Source organism: Centropristis striata, chromosome 9 (genome assembly GCF_030273125.1).
Source record: "Centropristis striata isolate RG_2023a ecotype Rhode Island chromosome 9, C.striata_1.0, whole genome shotgun sequence".
NCBI classification, from domain to species: domain Eukaryota; kingdom Metazoa; phylum Chordata; class Actinopteri; order Perciformes; family Serranidae; genus Centropristis; species Centropristis striata.
The window spans coordinates 10,257,618-10,273,416 of NC_081525.1; the positions used below are offsets into that span (position 1 = coordinate 10,257,618).

Consider the following 15,799-nt stretch of genomic DNA (forward strand, 5'->3'; position numbering starts at 1 on the left):
GTATTTCATTTTTTTCCAACTTGACTCCACTACATTTAGCTGACAGCTTTAGTTACTTTTCAGGTCGAGATTAAACATAAAAAACATATTTTAAAACGTGTATGCATGTTTATGAATTAAACCACAAAACATATTAAGATGTTTAAATGAGCCCTACCTTGACGACATTAAAATGCTACTGATATAGATGCATCAATAATAATAATAATATTTATCAATCTGAGTGGGGCCATTCTGCATCATTTTACCTTTGATCCTTTAAGTACATTTTGATGCTGATACTTATGTACTTAAGTTTTGAATGCAGGACTTTTACATTGTGAATACTTCTTCACCACTGATTAAAACTCATCTAGCGCTCTATAATCCCCAAACAATATCTTCTTAACTGCACTGCTGACTATTCTTCCAGGGAATGTGAATAGTGGACGTGTAATTCTCGATAATTTGCACAGTACAATGAGAAGCTGGAACAAAGCAACCTGACAGTCCATCAGAAAAGATCTTAAGAGCTGTCAATGATTCCCGAGCTCTGTAACCAGAGGAGCGGTTACCATGCCGACAAAGGAAACACTCCTCCCTCTCATCACACATGAATGAGGAAATGTTTCACACAAAACTCTGCTGACAGGAACCTCATGGCAAGAGAATGCAGATTGGATAATTAATGGACTGTCAGTATTATAAAATTCATCTGAACTTCTTAAACTCAACAAGCTTAGAGAATGTAAGTGATTGGAAAACCAAAATATGAACACAATGCTTGTATGTTGTGTGCACTGTCAAAAAAACCCCCCACAGAAAACAGTAAGACTGCTGTCAGTTCTGTTTTTTTTACAGTACAACTTTAAATTTGCAGTAAAAAATGTTTAAAAATCTGTAAAATATGAAAGTAAAAAAAATACAAAAATAGTTATTCTATCAATATGTATATTTTAATACAGATATCTACTGCATATGTATATATTGTAAAATAAATTATCTTTAAACAAATTCATATTCAATTTTTTTTACAATAATCTGTACAGTATTTAATGTTAAATTACGGTGAATTCCATGTATAAAAATACATATATTGCTGAATGTAAAATCAAAGCAACTTTCTGTATTTTTTACAGTAAAACTTTAAATTTAAAGTTTAAAAAGTAAAGTGTAAAAAAGTAAAAACAAAATATCTCATACATATCTGTATTTTGAATATATATATATATATATATATATATATATACACACACACACACACACACACGTATATTAACTACTGTATATTATGGATAAATTATCTGTAAAATAACTGATTCGATTGTGTTTTTGGTAACTTTGGCTGGCAGACTTTTTATAGCCATGTGTTGACCCATTAAACACACCTTGAAATATTTCAGTGTAGAGAAGGGTGTCCAAAATATTTTTATGTGTTTAACCTTGAACAAGATTTTCCATTTCATCAACTTGACACATCGACTTGAGGCACTCGTTAACGATTAAGTGTTAATGTGTGTGAGTTCAGTTTGTTTTGGATTAATAAATGTTTAATAATGTGATTGACTTAAGGAGGATAACCCACATGTGATCTTGTATATATCACTTATTTCTGTGTATGTATTTCCTCTTGACATCCCTGATTTAATGTCTATTTTTGTACTAAAATTCGTATTTATTGTTCCCATGTATATTTGAGCCTTTAAGACCATTATAAACTTTAAGTTGTTATTTTATGTTGTGTAACTGTCTTTTTAAATGATGAATAAAAAGAGACATGTCTTTTTGAAGCATCCATTTTCCTTCTTCTTTAATAAATCCTTTGAAACATGATTTTAAAGCAAATATACTTATTTATATATACACATTATTGGTTGAAATCTGCCTTAAAACATTACGTGAAAACACAACAAATTAATTTATATCAATTGTGCAAAACATTGTGACAAAAAAGTGTAAAAATAGAAGAAAATAAGACTCAGTCTGATCACATCACTTCGGAATCTGTTTCTAATTTATGCCAACTATGGGAAGATTAAAACAAAATGTGGCTGATAATCTTTACAGGAAGAATGAAACTATGAAGTTACATATTTCAAGTTCACTTCCCCGAATCTGTGTTAACAACAGATTTCATTATGTCAACACGTCAAGCCTTCATATTTGATCTGGAGCAGCGAGAACTCCTCCCTGCTGCTCTGCTAAAAGAAGTTATTGTTCCAGTGATACAGAATACATGCAGAGCTGCTATTCAACACCTGGCTTGAGTCACACTGAGTGATTAAAGGCCCAAACAGAAACTCAGTCACTTCAGATTCTGCAGAAACATGTGAGTGTGCAGCAGCAGCAGGAGGAGGAGGAGGGCGCCCGCTTCATTAACCTGTCATCACCTCTATGCAGCAGCCCTCTGCGTGTTTCTGGGTCTGCAGGCGTGTGAAGCCGAGGCTCTCATGCACGGCTCGACTCAGCAGCTCCGTCAGCTCTGCAGCCGACGCCACGCCGCGCGGCAGGAAGAGCTGCAGGGCGCAGGTGGAGGCTTGAGGCAGACGCACAGCCAAGCTGCCAGCATCCTGGAAAACAGATTCACAGGGAAGAAAATGTCACATTTATATGCATCTATAATCATATTATCAAGTCGGTTTTTTCAATTTTGGGAGCCAGAATCACACGTTTAGATCCAGAGTTTACAGTTTGAATATTTCTTACTTGGATAACTAAAAAATAAAAGTGTCCTGTGACATTTGATTGCTTGAATCTTAATCTTGATATTTTGGAATTCTGAATTTAACCAATCGTGACCTTTAAACTTAACTGGATGCTTGAATGTATGAGAATCAGTAACCCCCCTAAAAAAATACAGTACCTGTTCCTATCAAATAAAAAATATTTACTACTATTTACACAATTGAATGGGACTTCTTGTATAAACAATGCTAACTTGTGGTCTTCTATCCAAATACAGATAATTCAGAGTTCTCTGTATCTGTATAGCATAAAATAACGGAAATCTCTCTGAACCCCACCAAAAAAACACTGTTTATCAAAGAAAGAAACTGTAAAAACAGGCATTTTCTTCAGAGTTTAAACTTTTTCGACGGTCCTTGAATGGATCATTGGTTATGAACATTTTCCATTACAAAAAGTAACTAAATCTAAGCTTAAAATTTTAATATTTGTGTCAGAATCTCTTTATTCTACATGTGTCATTTAAAATAAATTTGCACTAACCAGATCCTGTTAAAAACATTAAATTCTGCTCCTCAGAGACACTGTGAAGACATGATTGATTCTGCTGAGACCAACGGTCACGTGACAAATATTCACTGAAAATCTGTTTACACAGAGCAGAGAGGAGAGGACAGGAGAGGCTGGAAACATATACTATACTTCAATATGGACAATATGCGGAGACACAATATTTTAACCCAATATTTTTGACACTTGTGGGCACCTGGAAATGTGTTTATATATAAATTCCATTTAATTCCAATATTAAAAAAATAATTTGATTGAAATTTTACTTGCCTTTCTAATTCTATGATTTTTCATTCTAACTGTGTTATTCTACACAAAGACATGTTTGAGTTGTTCCCACTTCTAGCCGTGATTGTGCTGATTCCATAGAGCTGCAGGACTTATAGATTTATAGAGATTTTATATATTGCAGTGAAATACAAGGACACAGAGAGGAAAATGTAGAAAGAGCAAAAGGCACTCTGAAACCTCATTTTCATGTCGCCTGGACCTGTGAATATCTGATAAACACCAACCTGGGAATAAAAACAGAGGGAGATGAGTCCGGGGGGTCCAGGAGGAGTCAGCTGATCGGCTCCGGTGATGAAGGTGAGGAGGTCTTCAAAGGAAAAGTCTGTCTGACCGTCTGATCGAGCACAAGGATACATTTCAGTTTAACAGTAACCTTAACGTTGCTTTAAAACTTCTTCTCCAGGCCTCCCTCTGTCTTACCGCTGACCCTGCTGAGGACGGTGTCCCAGTGTCCCGCCGTCGTCTCCTCGGCCGTCCTCAGCCCGCCGTCTGCTCGGCTGTAGCAGACACTGAACAGCTGTTTGAAGTGTTGGAGGGTCAGAGGCTGCTGCTGCTCGCTGGTCATCACCGGGACAAACTGCTCCCAGTGGCACCGCATCGTATCCCACAATGCACCACAGCTGTTCAGCCCCTCAGTGAACTGGGAGATCATACTGGACACCCTGAGGGACAGAAGAGGGACTGATCCAGGGGCTCACCAGAGCTTTTCTTAATATAAGATGCTATTTTGCACCTTTCAAACAAATCAAATGTAGTTCAGAGTGCACACTGAGTAATAAAATATGAGTAGGTAAAATTATAAATGATAATATATATACACACACACGTATACAAAAATCAGTAGAATTAAAATAAGCATTTAGTATGAACAATTAAATATAAGTAAAACAGATAAAAAAACAATAAATAGAACAAGTAAAAACCCTAAAATTGTGATAAGACACTACATAAAAGCCAGATTAAAATAATTAGTTTTTAGTTACAGTCTAAAAGTATTAATATTATTTAGTGATTGTTTGACTCAAGAATAAGAATTAGATGATTTTTAAAAACTTTTCAAATCATTTTTTTTATTTTATTTTACATTTTCAGAGCAGCTGATCTTGCTGCAGTGAATGTGGTGTAAACTACAAGTGTGTGAATGCATGTGTATTATCTGTGTGTGTGTGCGTGTGTGTGTGTGTGTGTTACCTGTGGTAGATGTGATGTTTGACCAGCTTTATATAGACGGACAGTGTTTCATCAGATTGTGCTGAGACTTCAGGGATCCTGCAGCTCGACAGCCAGTCAGAGAGATCAGGAGAGAGACGCTCTGCACCATGAAGCTATAGGAGGAGCTGTATTAGTGTGTGTGTGTGTGTGTGTGTGTGTGTGTGTGTGTGTGTGTGTGTGTGTGTACACGGCACTGCACAGGTTAAGCTTCTGAACCCCTGAAAACATGTGTTTTCTTGAAAAGATTGTAAAAAAAAGAAAAAAAGCGTTTGCACTAACTATTTTCCTGTTAAAAAAAATATTCACTGAAAATCTGTTTACACAGAGCAGAGAGGAGAGGACAGGAGAGGCTGGAAACATGACTATACTTTAATAAGTACAATATGTGGAGACATTTATTTTCCAGTATTCATGACACTTGTGGGCACTTGTGGGAAAAGTGTTTGTATACTGTATAAATTCCATTTTATCCCAATTTAAGAAAAAATATTTATCAGAGAAATTCAACTTTTTTTTTTCTTTCTTTCTGATTTCTGTCATTCTAACTGTGTTATTCTGCACAAAGACATGTTTGAGTTGTTCCCACTTCTAGCCATGATTGTGCTGATTCCATAGAGCTGCAGGACTTATAGATTTATAGAGATTTTATATGTTTCAGTGAAATACAAGGACACATAGAGGAAAATGTAAAAAGAGCAAAAAACACCCGGAAACGTTTTGTTGAGGTTTAGAGGGTTCAAGTTTCGGGGCATTTGGACAGTCTGACAGAATAAAAAAAGAGATTGAGAAAAGTGAAAGTGCAACAGAAGTCTGCGGCTGGAAGCAAACCGGTTCAGTCGGTGAAACTATTTGTGGTCAATTTCTCTGGAATGTGGCAGAACAGAGTTAAATAAATACATAAAATCACTCATCCATAAACATAACAGGGTGAGTCATTCCCTGTGTGACGGCTCAGAAGAGTTATTCATGTTGCACAACACTATTTTATGTTATTTAATTTCCTGGATGTGGCAACAGAGATGCATTGTTTTGAAGAAATGATTTGAACTCCTTAAGATGTGTTTAATGGGCTTTTGTCTATAGCCATCCATCCATTTTCCTCCACTTATCTGGGGCCGGGTCGCGGGGGCAGCAGGCTAAGCAGGGCATTCAAGACGTCGCTCTCCCCAGCCACAACGTCCAGCTCCTCCTGGGGGACCCCGAGGCTTTTCTAGGCCAGGCGAGAGATATAATCCCTCCTACCAGTTGGACATGCCCGGAACGCCCGGGAGAATCCTTACAAGATGCCCAAACCACCTTAACTGGCTCCTTTCGACGCAAAGGCACAGCAGCTCTACTCCGAGCTCCCTCCAGATGTCTGAGCTCCTCACCCTATTTCTAAGGCTGAGCCCAGCCACCCTACAGAGGAAACTCATTTCAGGTGCTTGTATCCGCGATCTTGTTCTTTCGGTCACTACCCAAAGCTCATGACCATAGGTGAGGGTTGGAACGTAGATGGACCGTTAAATGGAGAGCTTTGCCTTCCGGCTCAGCTCCTTCTGAACCACAAAGGTCTGGTACAACGCTCACATCACTGCTGAATCATCATATTAAACATTAAATACTATTTTTCTCTCATGTGAAATATCTGTGAAATACAAAATACTCTCAGAAATAGCAGCCCCAAAGGCAGCTGTATAAGTAATTTATGTATAATATATATATATATATATATATATATAATTAAGTATATGTCTTATTGTTATATGCTAATTTGTCTCCTCGTCTGTATCTGAAGCTGCTGTCACAATTGAATTTCCCCTTCTGTGATAAATAAAGTCCTATCTTAGATTGAAACATTGATTTTTCATTTCATCAGATCAGAATTCATGTGTATCAGATTTCCGTGTGTGTGTGTGTGTGTGTGTGTCACCTGTTGCAGTAGAGTCTGTGTTTCCATATCAACAATGTCTCTCCAGCTGAAGTCCTCCAGAGACGGATTCTGGCCACACATCAACTGTGACGATAAAATACAAAACAAGGAGAAACATTAGAACATTAGATCATAGGTTTAGATAGAGATCATAGGTATAGATCATAACATTAGATCATAGGTTATGAAAGTTATGTAAGGTTCCGTTATAAGAAAAAGACCAAAACGAGGCCTAAAATGTTGATATTTGTGTCAGAATCTCTTTATTCTATATAGAAGATGAACCTGGTAGAGCGCTGGGTGCAGACAGCGAGGTCCGGGCCCGCCCTGAGCCAGGGACCAGCCAATCAGAACGCCTGCTTCGTAATACTTCCTGTCTTCCAGAGCGGCGAGGTCGTAGGTGAAGAGCAAACGACCCGGATGACCCTCGAACACACAACTCTGCTGCTGCAGCTGCTGCAGACTCAGCCTGTAGGAGAACAAGTTAAAGACTGAACATGTAGTTCCACTAAACACAACAAATTAGTGCTCATCAGTTAGTCAGTCAACCAAAATGCATTTTACATTAGATTGTGATTTATCAGCTGTAAATATGAGACTTTGTGGCTCCACTTTGATAAAAAAAATTGTAAATAATATTAAATAATATTATGGTTATTGGGATTTTGGAATAAGCAAACACAAGCATCTTAATATAACACATCGGACTCTGTGAAATTGTTATTTTTCAAAATTTTATGTCATTTTAAAGACTTAAGTTGATTCCAAAATAAAATCAGCAGATTCAGTAAATTTTTTATTATTTTATTATTTTGAATTATGTTTATTGTTATTTTGCAAGCAATGTCTCCAATAAATATAAATCAGAAATATATTTATTTATATAGAAAAGGACATGCAATGCCCCAGTGATGATAAACATTTTGCCAGCAATTTTTTATGTTTATGTCAGTCTCAAACAGTCTGATGCATGCTTGCAATTTTGAATAAATATAACAGCACACTTGCTTCTAAAATATTAGAATAATAATAATAACAACAATAATTATATTATTATATATAATTATGTATAAGTGTATATAATTATTGTATAATTATATACACTTATTATAAGTGTAACCTGAAGAATTCTCTGATTGGCCCCTCGTGGCCGTCCGTGTCCTCTCCACTGAAGGAGACGAGGGGCGTGGTCCTGCAGCAGAAGCCCCGCCTCCTCACAGCCTTCAGGGCGTCCTGCAGCAGATCTCTCCTCTTCACCTGGAGCTGGATCTCTGAGTCCTGATCCACGTTCTCCTGCCTGAACCGCGTCAGGATGGAGTCCAGGTCCAGATCGATCTGCAAACCACAGAGACAAAAATATAACAGATTTAGATGGAGACAGAGAGAAAACAGCATCCTCTAAAGTCCTCCAGACTCTTTTTAACCCTCTGAACCCCAACGAACTATTTAAGTTTTTTTTCTCTTTTTACATTCTCCTCTCTGTGTCTTTGTATTTCACTGCAACATATAAAATCTATATAAATCTATAAGTCCTGCAGCTCTATGGAATCAGTACAATCATGGCTAGAAGTGGGAACAACTCAAACATGTCTTTGTGCAGAATAACACAGTTAGAATGACAGAAATCAGGAAAAAAAAATTAATTTCTGATAAATTATTTAAAAAAAAATTGGAATAAAATGGAATTTATATATAAACACTTTTCCAAGTGCCCACATGTGTCATGAATATTGAATATACATTTTTGTCTCCACATATTGTATAGATTCAAGTACTGTCATGTTTCCAGCCTCTCCTGTCCTCTCCTCTCTGCTCTGTGTAAACAGTCTCTCCTGTCCTCTCCTCTCTGGTCTGTGTAAACAGCCTCTCCTGTCCTCTCCTCTCTGCTCTGTGTAAACAGATTTTCAGTGAATATTTGTCACGTGACCGTTGGTCTCAGCAGAATCAATCATGTCTTCACAGTGTCTCTGAGGAGCAGAATTTAATGTTTTTAACAGGATCTGGTTAGTGCAAACGCTTTATTTTAAATGACACATGTAGAATAAAGACATTCTGACACAAATATCAACATTTTAACCATAGACTTTTAACACAAGTTTTGGTCACTTTTTCTAAGAGAAACTTTTGGAACCTATGATCCGTACACGGACTGTCGTAAAGTTCAAATACTGACAATAATGCCTTTTTACAGCTTCTTTCTATGATAAACGGTGGATTTTTTGAGATCATTTAAACGAAAACACACATTTCAGGGGTTAAAGTATGTAAAAATTCTTACATTCTGGATCTGGCCTCTGGACATTTTAGGGCACATAAACATTAAAAAAAAATCAACAACAACAACACTTGTTACCTTTTCCCCATCTATTCCGACTGAAATGAACTGACCTCCTCTGTGGTGTCGGGGTCACAGGACTCGGTCTGATTGTCTTCGTCTGAGCAGCTCTCCAGACAAAACTCCGTCCTTAAAGAGACAGCACACATATATTCAGACCATACAGTCATATGGTTCTTTTTTAAATGTTTCTTTGCCATAAATATTAAAGCTTTACCCGTTGTTCACCTCAGGTGTTTCACTTGCTGACTTCTCCAATTCTTCCTGTTGAGAGAAAATATTTGAACTTATGTGCTCTGTGGAAGAAATGTGAGATTTTGGGCTATTTTGCTTCCACAACATGCCGTGAGGACAGGAGAGGCTGTTTCCACAGAGCAGAGAGGAGAGGACAGGCTGTTTACACAGAGCAGAGAGGAGAGGAAAGGAGGGGCTGTTTACACAGAGCAGAGAGGAGAGGACAGGAGAGGAGAGGTTGTACCTGTGGCTGCTCCTGGTAGCGGAGGACGTACAGAGCACCGTGTCCGGAGGTCCTGAGGACTTGTTCTCCTGTCCAGCCCTCTGCAGGAGTGTCGGGGACAAACAGAACCCGGGAACCCGGCACACACTGTGAAACAGTGAAACACACCATCAGAGTGGAAAGGTGGAGGGAAACTTCATTTGTCTTCATTTTTCAACCTCCAAAGGAAGCACAGCTCTCTCACAGGAACAGAAACACTCACCTGTAGATAAGTGAAGGAGAATGTTTGTCCGGCCCGTTCCACAGACTGATCCTGGAAGAGCGCCGCCAGCCGACGCTCCATCTGATTGGCTGACCAGCGACAATCGATGGTGATGCGAGCGGTCATTCCCAGAGCGGCGAGAGCGGCTCGTTCTTTGGCTCGAGGAACAGTGTGCCTGCAAGAACAGAAAGGAATATTTACCTCATTAATGTAATGTTGGGGAGTCATGAACTACATGATATTTAACTTGGATTTAGCTAAAAGCTGAACTATACTCATATCCACAAAGTAATTTAAGTTGCAAAATTAATTTTCTATTTTTTTGTGCAGTAAACTACAGAAACTACTAAACATTTTCTACCATAAAAGGACAGTGATGACAGTGAAGGGACAAAATTGGAACATTTCACCAATTGTGACACTATAAAGGGAAAGGTCAGGGGTCACAGCTGTTAGGGTTCATGCTCTCAGGGACAAAAACATCCAAAAAAATTCAGAATAACCAGGACTTTAGTGTTCAGGCAGCGTTCTCTGAGTCTTGAGGAAAAAGTTCTGACTGATGGTGGAGTTAGAAAAAAGGTTAAAGTGGAACTGTAACTGTAGTTTGAGCTGCAGTTTGAATAATATAACTGTAATCTCATTAAATGAATCAGTGCTGGAGTTAATTTCGTAATTTTTATCTAAAAAAAAAAAAGAAGAAAAAAATGCATTTTATGGTTTTAAAATGGGTCAATTAGGCTATGACTTCACAGTTAAGCTTTTATTGACAGAAATATCATAATTTTAAGCTTCGTGTTGGTTACTTTTTCTAATGGAAAAATGTATAACCTATGACGCATTCAAGGAAAATCGGAAAGTATAAATTCTAACGATAATTACTTTTTTTACACTGTATCTTTGATAAATGGTGCATTACTGGTGATCTCTTAAAGGAAACATACATTTCAAAATCCTAAAATCCAAACCAACATTTAAACTGATACATCGAGTCGTTAGAAGACGATCTGAGCACAGTAACCATCTCACCTCTCCAGCTGAGGCAGCTCGTGTCCTCCGGGCAGACAGAGGATGTCTTTGACCACCAGTCCTGTCCTCTGAGGACTCAGGCTCTTCCACCTGAGACGACTGGCTCTGTTTGTGGACGGCTGCAGCGCACAGGACAATTACAGATTTATGACTTTGCATTAAAACTGATGCTAAAATTAAATACAATACAATAAACGAGTAATCAATGCATCAAAAACGAAATAAATCATAGACAACAGACAACAGAATGTAAATAGCACAACATGCATGTGATACATTTGCAAAAAGAGCAATAAAGCATGCAGACGGACGTGCAAACTGTGAAACTTCTAGCTGAGATAATGAGGAAACAGATCAGTGTTGCTGATTGATTGAGTAAATATTTTCTGTTTGGGCTCCAGGTTAGTGCACGGCAAAGCTGTTTTGTCCAATAAACTAAACTTGATAAAATTCTATTATTGAGAAATGAGGAGCCTGAGTGGTGACAATGATCTTCTTTTAACCAGATTAAATGGTTTCCTGCTGGAAAGTCCTGACACCAGGATTTACTGTGATTCCTTAAACAAGAAATTAAAATATTATAAAACCTGAGGTGACGTACCGAGCTCATGATGGAAGAATCCTCTGACTTGGGGAGGGGAGGAAACACCTGCAGGAGGAGAGAAGAGCAAACGTTTACTTGAGTTAAGAAAAAGAGATCTTGACAAATGCATCAATCATTGCAACAATCCTCCTTTTGGAGCTCTGAACCCCAACGAGCTGTTTCAGGGCATTTTTGTTGCTGTTTTTACATTCTTCTCTCTGTGTCCTTGTATTTCACTGCAATATATAAAATATCTATGATCTATCAGTCCTGCAGCTCTATGGAATCAGCACAATCATGGGTAGAAGTGGGACCAACTCAAACATGTCTTTGTGCAGAATTACACAGTTAGAATGACAGAAATCATTAAAAAAAAGAAAAAAAATATGTATTCTTGAATTTTTTAAAGAAAGCATATATTTAAGAAGGTTAAACACCTGCAGTACATGAATATGATTCACTTGGATGACATTTTCTTTTGCAGTGCAGCTCCATTAATATACTTCCATCCATTATGTCCACTAACCTCCATCTCAATCTCAATGTCCTCCATGGCTCCGAGGACAGGGGGACAGTGCTGGACCTCGGCCCTGACAGGAGAAGCTGTTTTGGGTTCGGCCTGCTGCCGCGGCGGGGTCTGAACCTGCAGCTCCGGTTCCTCCTTGTCCTCCTCGCAGTCCAGGACCAGAGGATGCTCCAGGGGACTCTGGGTCCAACAGGAGGGAAGAGGAAGATCTTTTTTAGCATGCACACACAAATGATGCTCTGTATGTAGGGAGCACACAAGAAGAAAGTCTTTGAATTTTAGACGGCTGCACGACAGTTTTTAATCATTGCAAAAGCATAAAGTTTTTCAAAAATGTGAACTATTTTGCATTATTAAATAAATAAAAGACCAGATTACCTTAGTTTCTGGTTTAAAGTCATTCTCAAGTAATTTTTTTTTTTTTTTTTTTAAGGAGTTATTTGCCAGAAATTCACAGTATTATTTTACAGGTTATTCTTGATTTTCCTACATTAAATGCAAATGCCATTAAAAATTTAAACTTTTTTTTTTTTTTTACAAATATACATAAAATTAGAAAAAATAAAATAAAAATTATATATATATATATATATATATATATATATATATAATTATCGAAATCATTGAAATATTACAGTGAATTCTATGTAAAAAAAAAGAAAAGAAAAGAAAAACGAACATATTACTGAATGTTAAAACATTAAGAAAACTTTCTCTTTTCTTGCAGTAAAACTTTAAATTTAATGCAAAGGTTGTTTGTTTTATTAAATTGTATTTTAAAAAAATAGTAAAAAGTCTGGCAGCAAAAGTTGCTAAACATTAACTGTCAAATTAGAGAAAAAAACTTTAGTTAATCTACAAATATATATATTTTAATACAAAGATATTTATTGTAAATTATCTGTTACATAAGGTTTTTTTTAACTGATATTTAATGGTAAGAGTTTGGCAACTTTTAAAAAAACATTTTTTTACAGTGTATCTATATATGCCACTTAACATACATTATTTATAAATTGTAATAAAAGTAATTTACTTATTTTATTGCATTTATAATAATGTAGAAAAAAAGAAAAACTGTGTAAAATAATACAGTAAATTCCTATGAAAAAACGTTTTACAGTGTACAGCAATTAAAGAGAAGTTGTTTTGTTTTTTAAATCAGTCTGAAGGAATGTTTTCTGCTGAACATGTTATAGTTTCTATGAGTTTCTCCGACTGTTTCTAAACACAAAGACATTAAATATCAGTCTGACAGATTTAATGTCTGTAACTGATCCTGTGTGTTCTGACCTGGTGGAAGCTGAGCTCCTCCTCCACATGTGTTATTGTCACCATGCAGGTTTCCTCTGAAGAGAAAAGCTTCATTTCGATGTTCTCTGTGATCACCAGCAGCTTCCTCTTGCTCAGCTTCATCCTCAGAAACACTTCCTGCATATATCACCTTTTATCACTTCAATCCTCTCTGTCTCAGATTCCTCTTATTATTATTTGTCTTTATCTCTGCTCTCTGTTTCCTGTCCTCTCTCCTGTTAACCTGCAGCTCTTCTTCCAGTGATGGAGTCCTTGTGGCCAGCTGAGCTCTCATCACCTCCAGCTGGGATCGATCAGCTCTGATTGGCTCAGGGTCGAGCTCCCGCCACCTGATTGGTTCTGGGGATTGTTCCAACGCTCTGATTGGCTGAGAGTTCATTCTGCAGCCTTTTATAGAGCTGATTCCAGTTTCTGTTTCAAAGAGTCTCCTGAACAAAAGGCCTCTAACAGTAACTAATGACATTAATCAGCTGTTCACACGTCCTGCTGTTGTTTTATCATTAATGATGATTGCATCACTGTTGATTCATCACCTAAAACACTGTGTCCCCACCAAAGAAATCCCAGGGACAAAATACTATCTTTTTAATTTTCATTTATTTATTTTTCATTTATTAATCAAATGTATTTTATTTTAAACTTATTTTATTTGTAATTAATAATTCAATTTAATTTACTTAAATTAATTAATTATTGTGTGATTAATTTTAATTTATTTATTTCTCATTTTTAGTTTTTTTGTTCTTAATTTATTTCATTAATTTATTATTATTATTATCATTATTATTATTATTTTAATTATTATTATTATTATTATTTTATTCATTTATTTTGCAAAGTGCAAATTTGGAGATATGTGCCTTTTGCTATGTGGGTGTACATATGTTTACATTTATAAGAAATATACATATATAATCATATATATTATATACATTTATGTATTTACAATTATATATGGGATTCCAAATTGTTTCTGTATTTTGTATTTACATATAGAATTAGATGTATGACTTAGTGATATATTTGGATATGTTTATGAAAATAATTGTTTTTGAAGGTTTTATCTATAGGGAAGTGAGATAATGAATTCATTAACAATGAATGATGGATTAAATGTTTGTGTTTGACAATCTTGTATTCTTTCTATTTTGTGTATTATTATTATTTTCAGTAGGACTATTTTACATGTTCAAAATAAACTTAAATCAATTAATTAATTCAAATGAAAACACATATTTTATCCATTATCTAAGCATAAATTACCTACCACATCACCTGTTACATGGAAGTGAAGGACGTTTCTTGAACTTTGTCTCCAAACAAACAAACAGACTTAATAATTGCTGAATAAAGTCTGCAGAGTTCAGCAGCAGCAGATAGCAGCACAGTCACCTGATATCTAATCTGTCTTTTCTGTCCTCTGTTTGTTTAAAATCACATCGCATTTCTGTGGAGAAACTGTGGCGACAGCTGCAGAACAAACACACTGAACCGTCTGAGATCGACACTGAGGCTGCAGAGCAACAAACTCCTTGTGTCTTGCCCCCACCAAGGTGGTGCGAAACTTAGGGGTGATGATTGATGACCAACTCACCTTTTCCAGTCATGTCGCCGCTTTGCACTTTACAACATCAGAAAAAACAGACCTTACCTAACTCAACATGCCACTCAACTCTTGACACAAGCTGTTGTCATCTCAAAACTTGACTACTGTAATGCCCTCCTGACAGGCCTGCCAGCCTGCACAATAAAACCACTTCAGATGATCCAGAACGCGGCAGCGCGCCTGGTCTACAACCAGCCTAAAAGGTCACATGTCACACCGCTTCTCATTGAGCTCCACTGGCTACCTGTTGCAGCCCGCATCAAATTAAAATCTCTAATGCTGGCCTACAAAGTTGTCTCCGGTACTGCTCCTACCTACCTGAACGCCCTGATTCAGGCCTACGCTACCTCACAACAATCCAGACTCTTTGTGTTTCTTGTCCCCCGCTGGTGGAACACACTACCAGTTCCAACCAGAGCAGGGGCGTCCCTCTCTACCTTTAAAAACCTCCTGAAGACCCAGCTCTTCAGAGAGGACCTTCTCTCCTAGCACCACACCACAACTCTGCTCCTTAAAGAATCCTCACTAGACCTTACTGCTGCACTCTCATCGCACTATACCTTCATTGTTCCCCTTTTTTCCTGTAGGTCGCTTTGGATAAAAGCGTCTGCTAAATGACTAAATGTAAATGCAACTCAAACCTGCAACTATTTAAAGCTTCACTTCAGGAGAAGTTGTTCACATGCAGTGTGGCACCACTTTGTGAAAAAGTGCAAAAAAAACCCAGCAATTTAAGAACGTTTATCATGAACAACAGCACTGCAACTTAAGAAAACACACGCAAATACACAAAACACAAGCAAACAGAAAACAGCATTTAGAAAGCGCTGCAAAGACCACAACACAACAGAAGTGTTTCCAGAGGACACTTAAAAGTGATGCACACATCTGGACACGCTTGATATTATCACGTTATTTCAAGATAATGATAATTTAACATTGATCAGGCGTTAACGTTAGCGTGCTATTGCTCGCCAGCTAACGTTAGCATGCTATGATCAGATGCTACATTAGCATGCTGTGATTGTTATAACATTATAA

At 37.1% G+C, this 15,799-nt stretch overlaps 1 protein-coding gene across 1 annotated transcript; it reads right to left on the minus strand.

Annotated features, from left to right (window-relative positions):
- Positions 1-1,759: 1,759 nt before the first annotated feature.
- LOC131977994 (uncharacterized) lies at positions 1,760-13,365 on the minus strand. Its single transcript, XM_059341482.1, has 15 exons — positions 13,132-13,365; positions 11,839-12,018; positions 11,331-11,378; positions 10,730-10,848; positions 9,704-9,878; positions 9,463-9,588; positions 9,202-9,248; positions 9,038-9,113; positions 7,770-7,984; positions 6,935-7,118; positions 6,650-6,733; positions 4,717-4,850; positions 3,946-4,187; positions 3,750-3,859; positions 1,760-2,549 (listed from the first exon to the last, which is right to left on the minus strand). Exons 1-15 carry the CDS (start codon positions 13,273-13,275, stop codon positions 2,355-2,357), a joined length of 2,079 nt encoding a protein of 692 aa, XP_059197465.1. The 5' UTR covers positions 13,276-13,365; the 3' UTR covers positions 1,760-2,354.
- Between the last annotated feature and the right edge of the window lie 2,434 nt (positions 13,366-15,799).

What these genes read in the sequence shown, in the direction of transcription:
- LOC131977994 (XM_059341482.1), bottom strand. Translation starts at nt 13,275, where the DNA reads ATGCAGGAAGTGTTTCTGAGGATGAAGCTGAGCAAGAGGAAGCTGCTG. An exon ending in ACACCTGAGGTGAACAACGG is followed by an intron (nt 9,114 to 9,201) that starts GTAAAGCTTTAA and finishes TGTCTCTTTAAG; the next exon opens with GACGGAGTTTTGTCTGGAGA. An exon ending in TGCACCCAGCGCTCTACCAG is followed by an intron (nt 6,734 to 6,934) that starts GTTCATCTTCTA and finishes TTATCGTCACAG; the next exon opens with TTGATGTGTGGCCAGAATCC.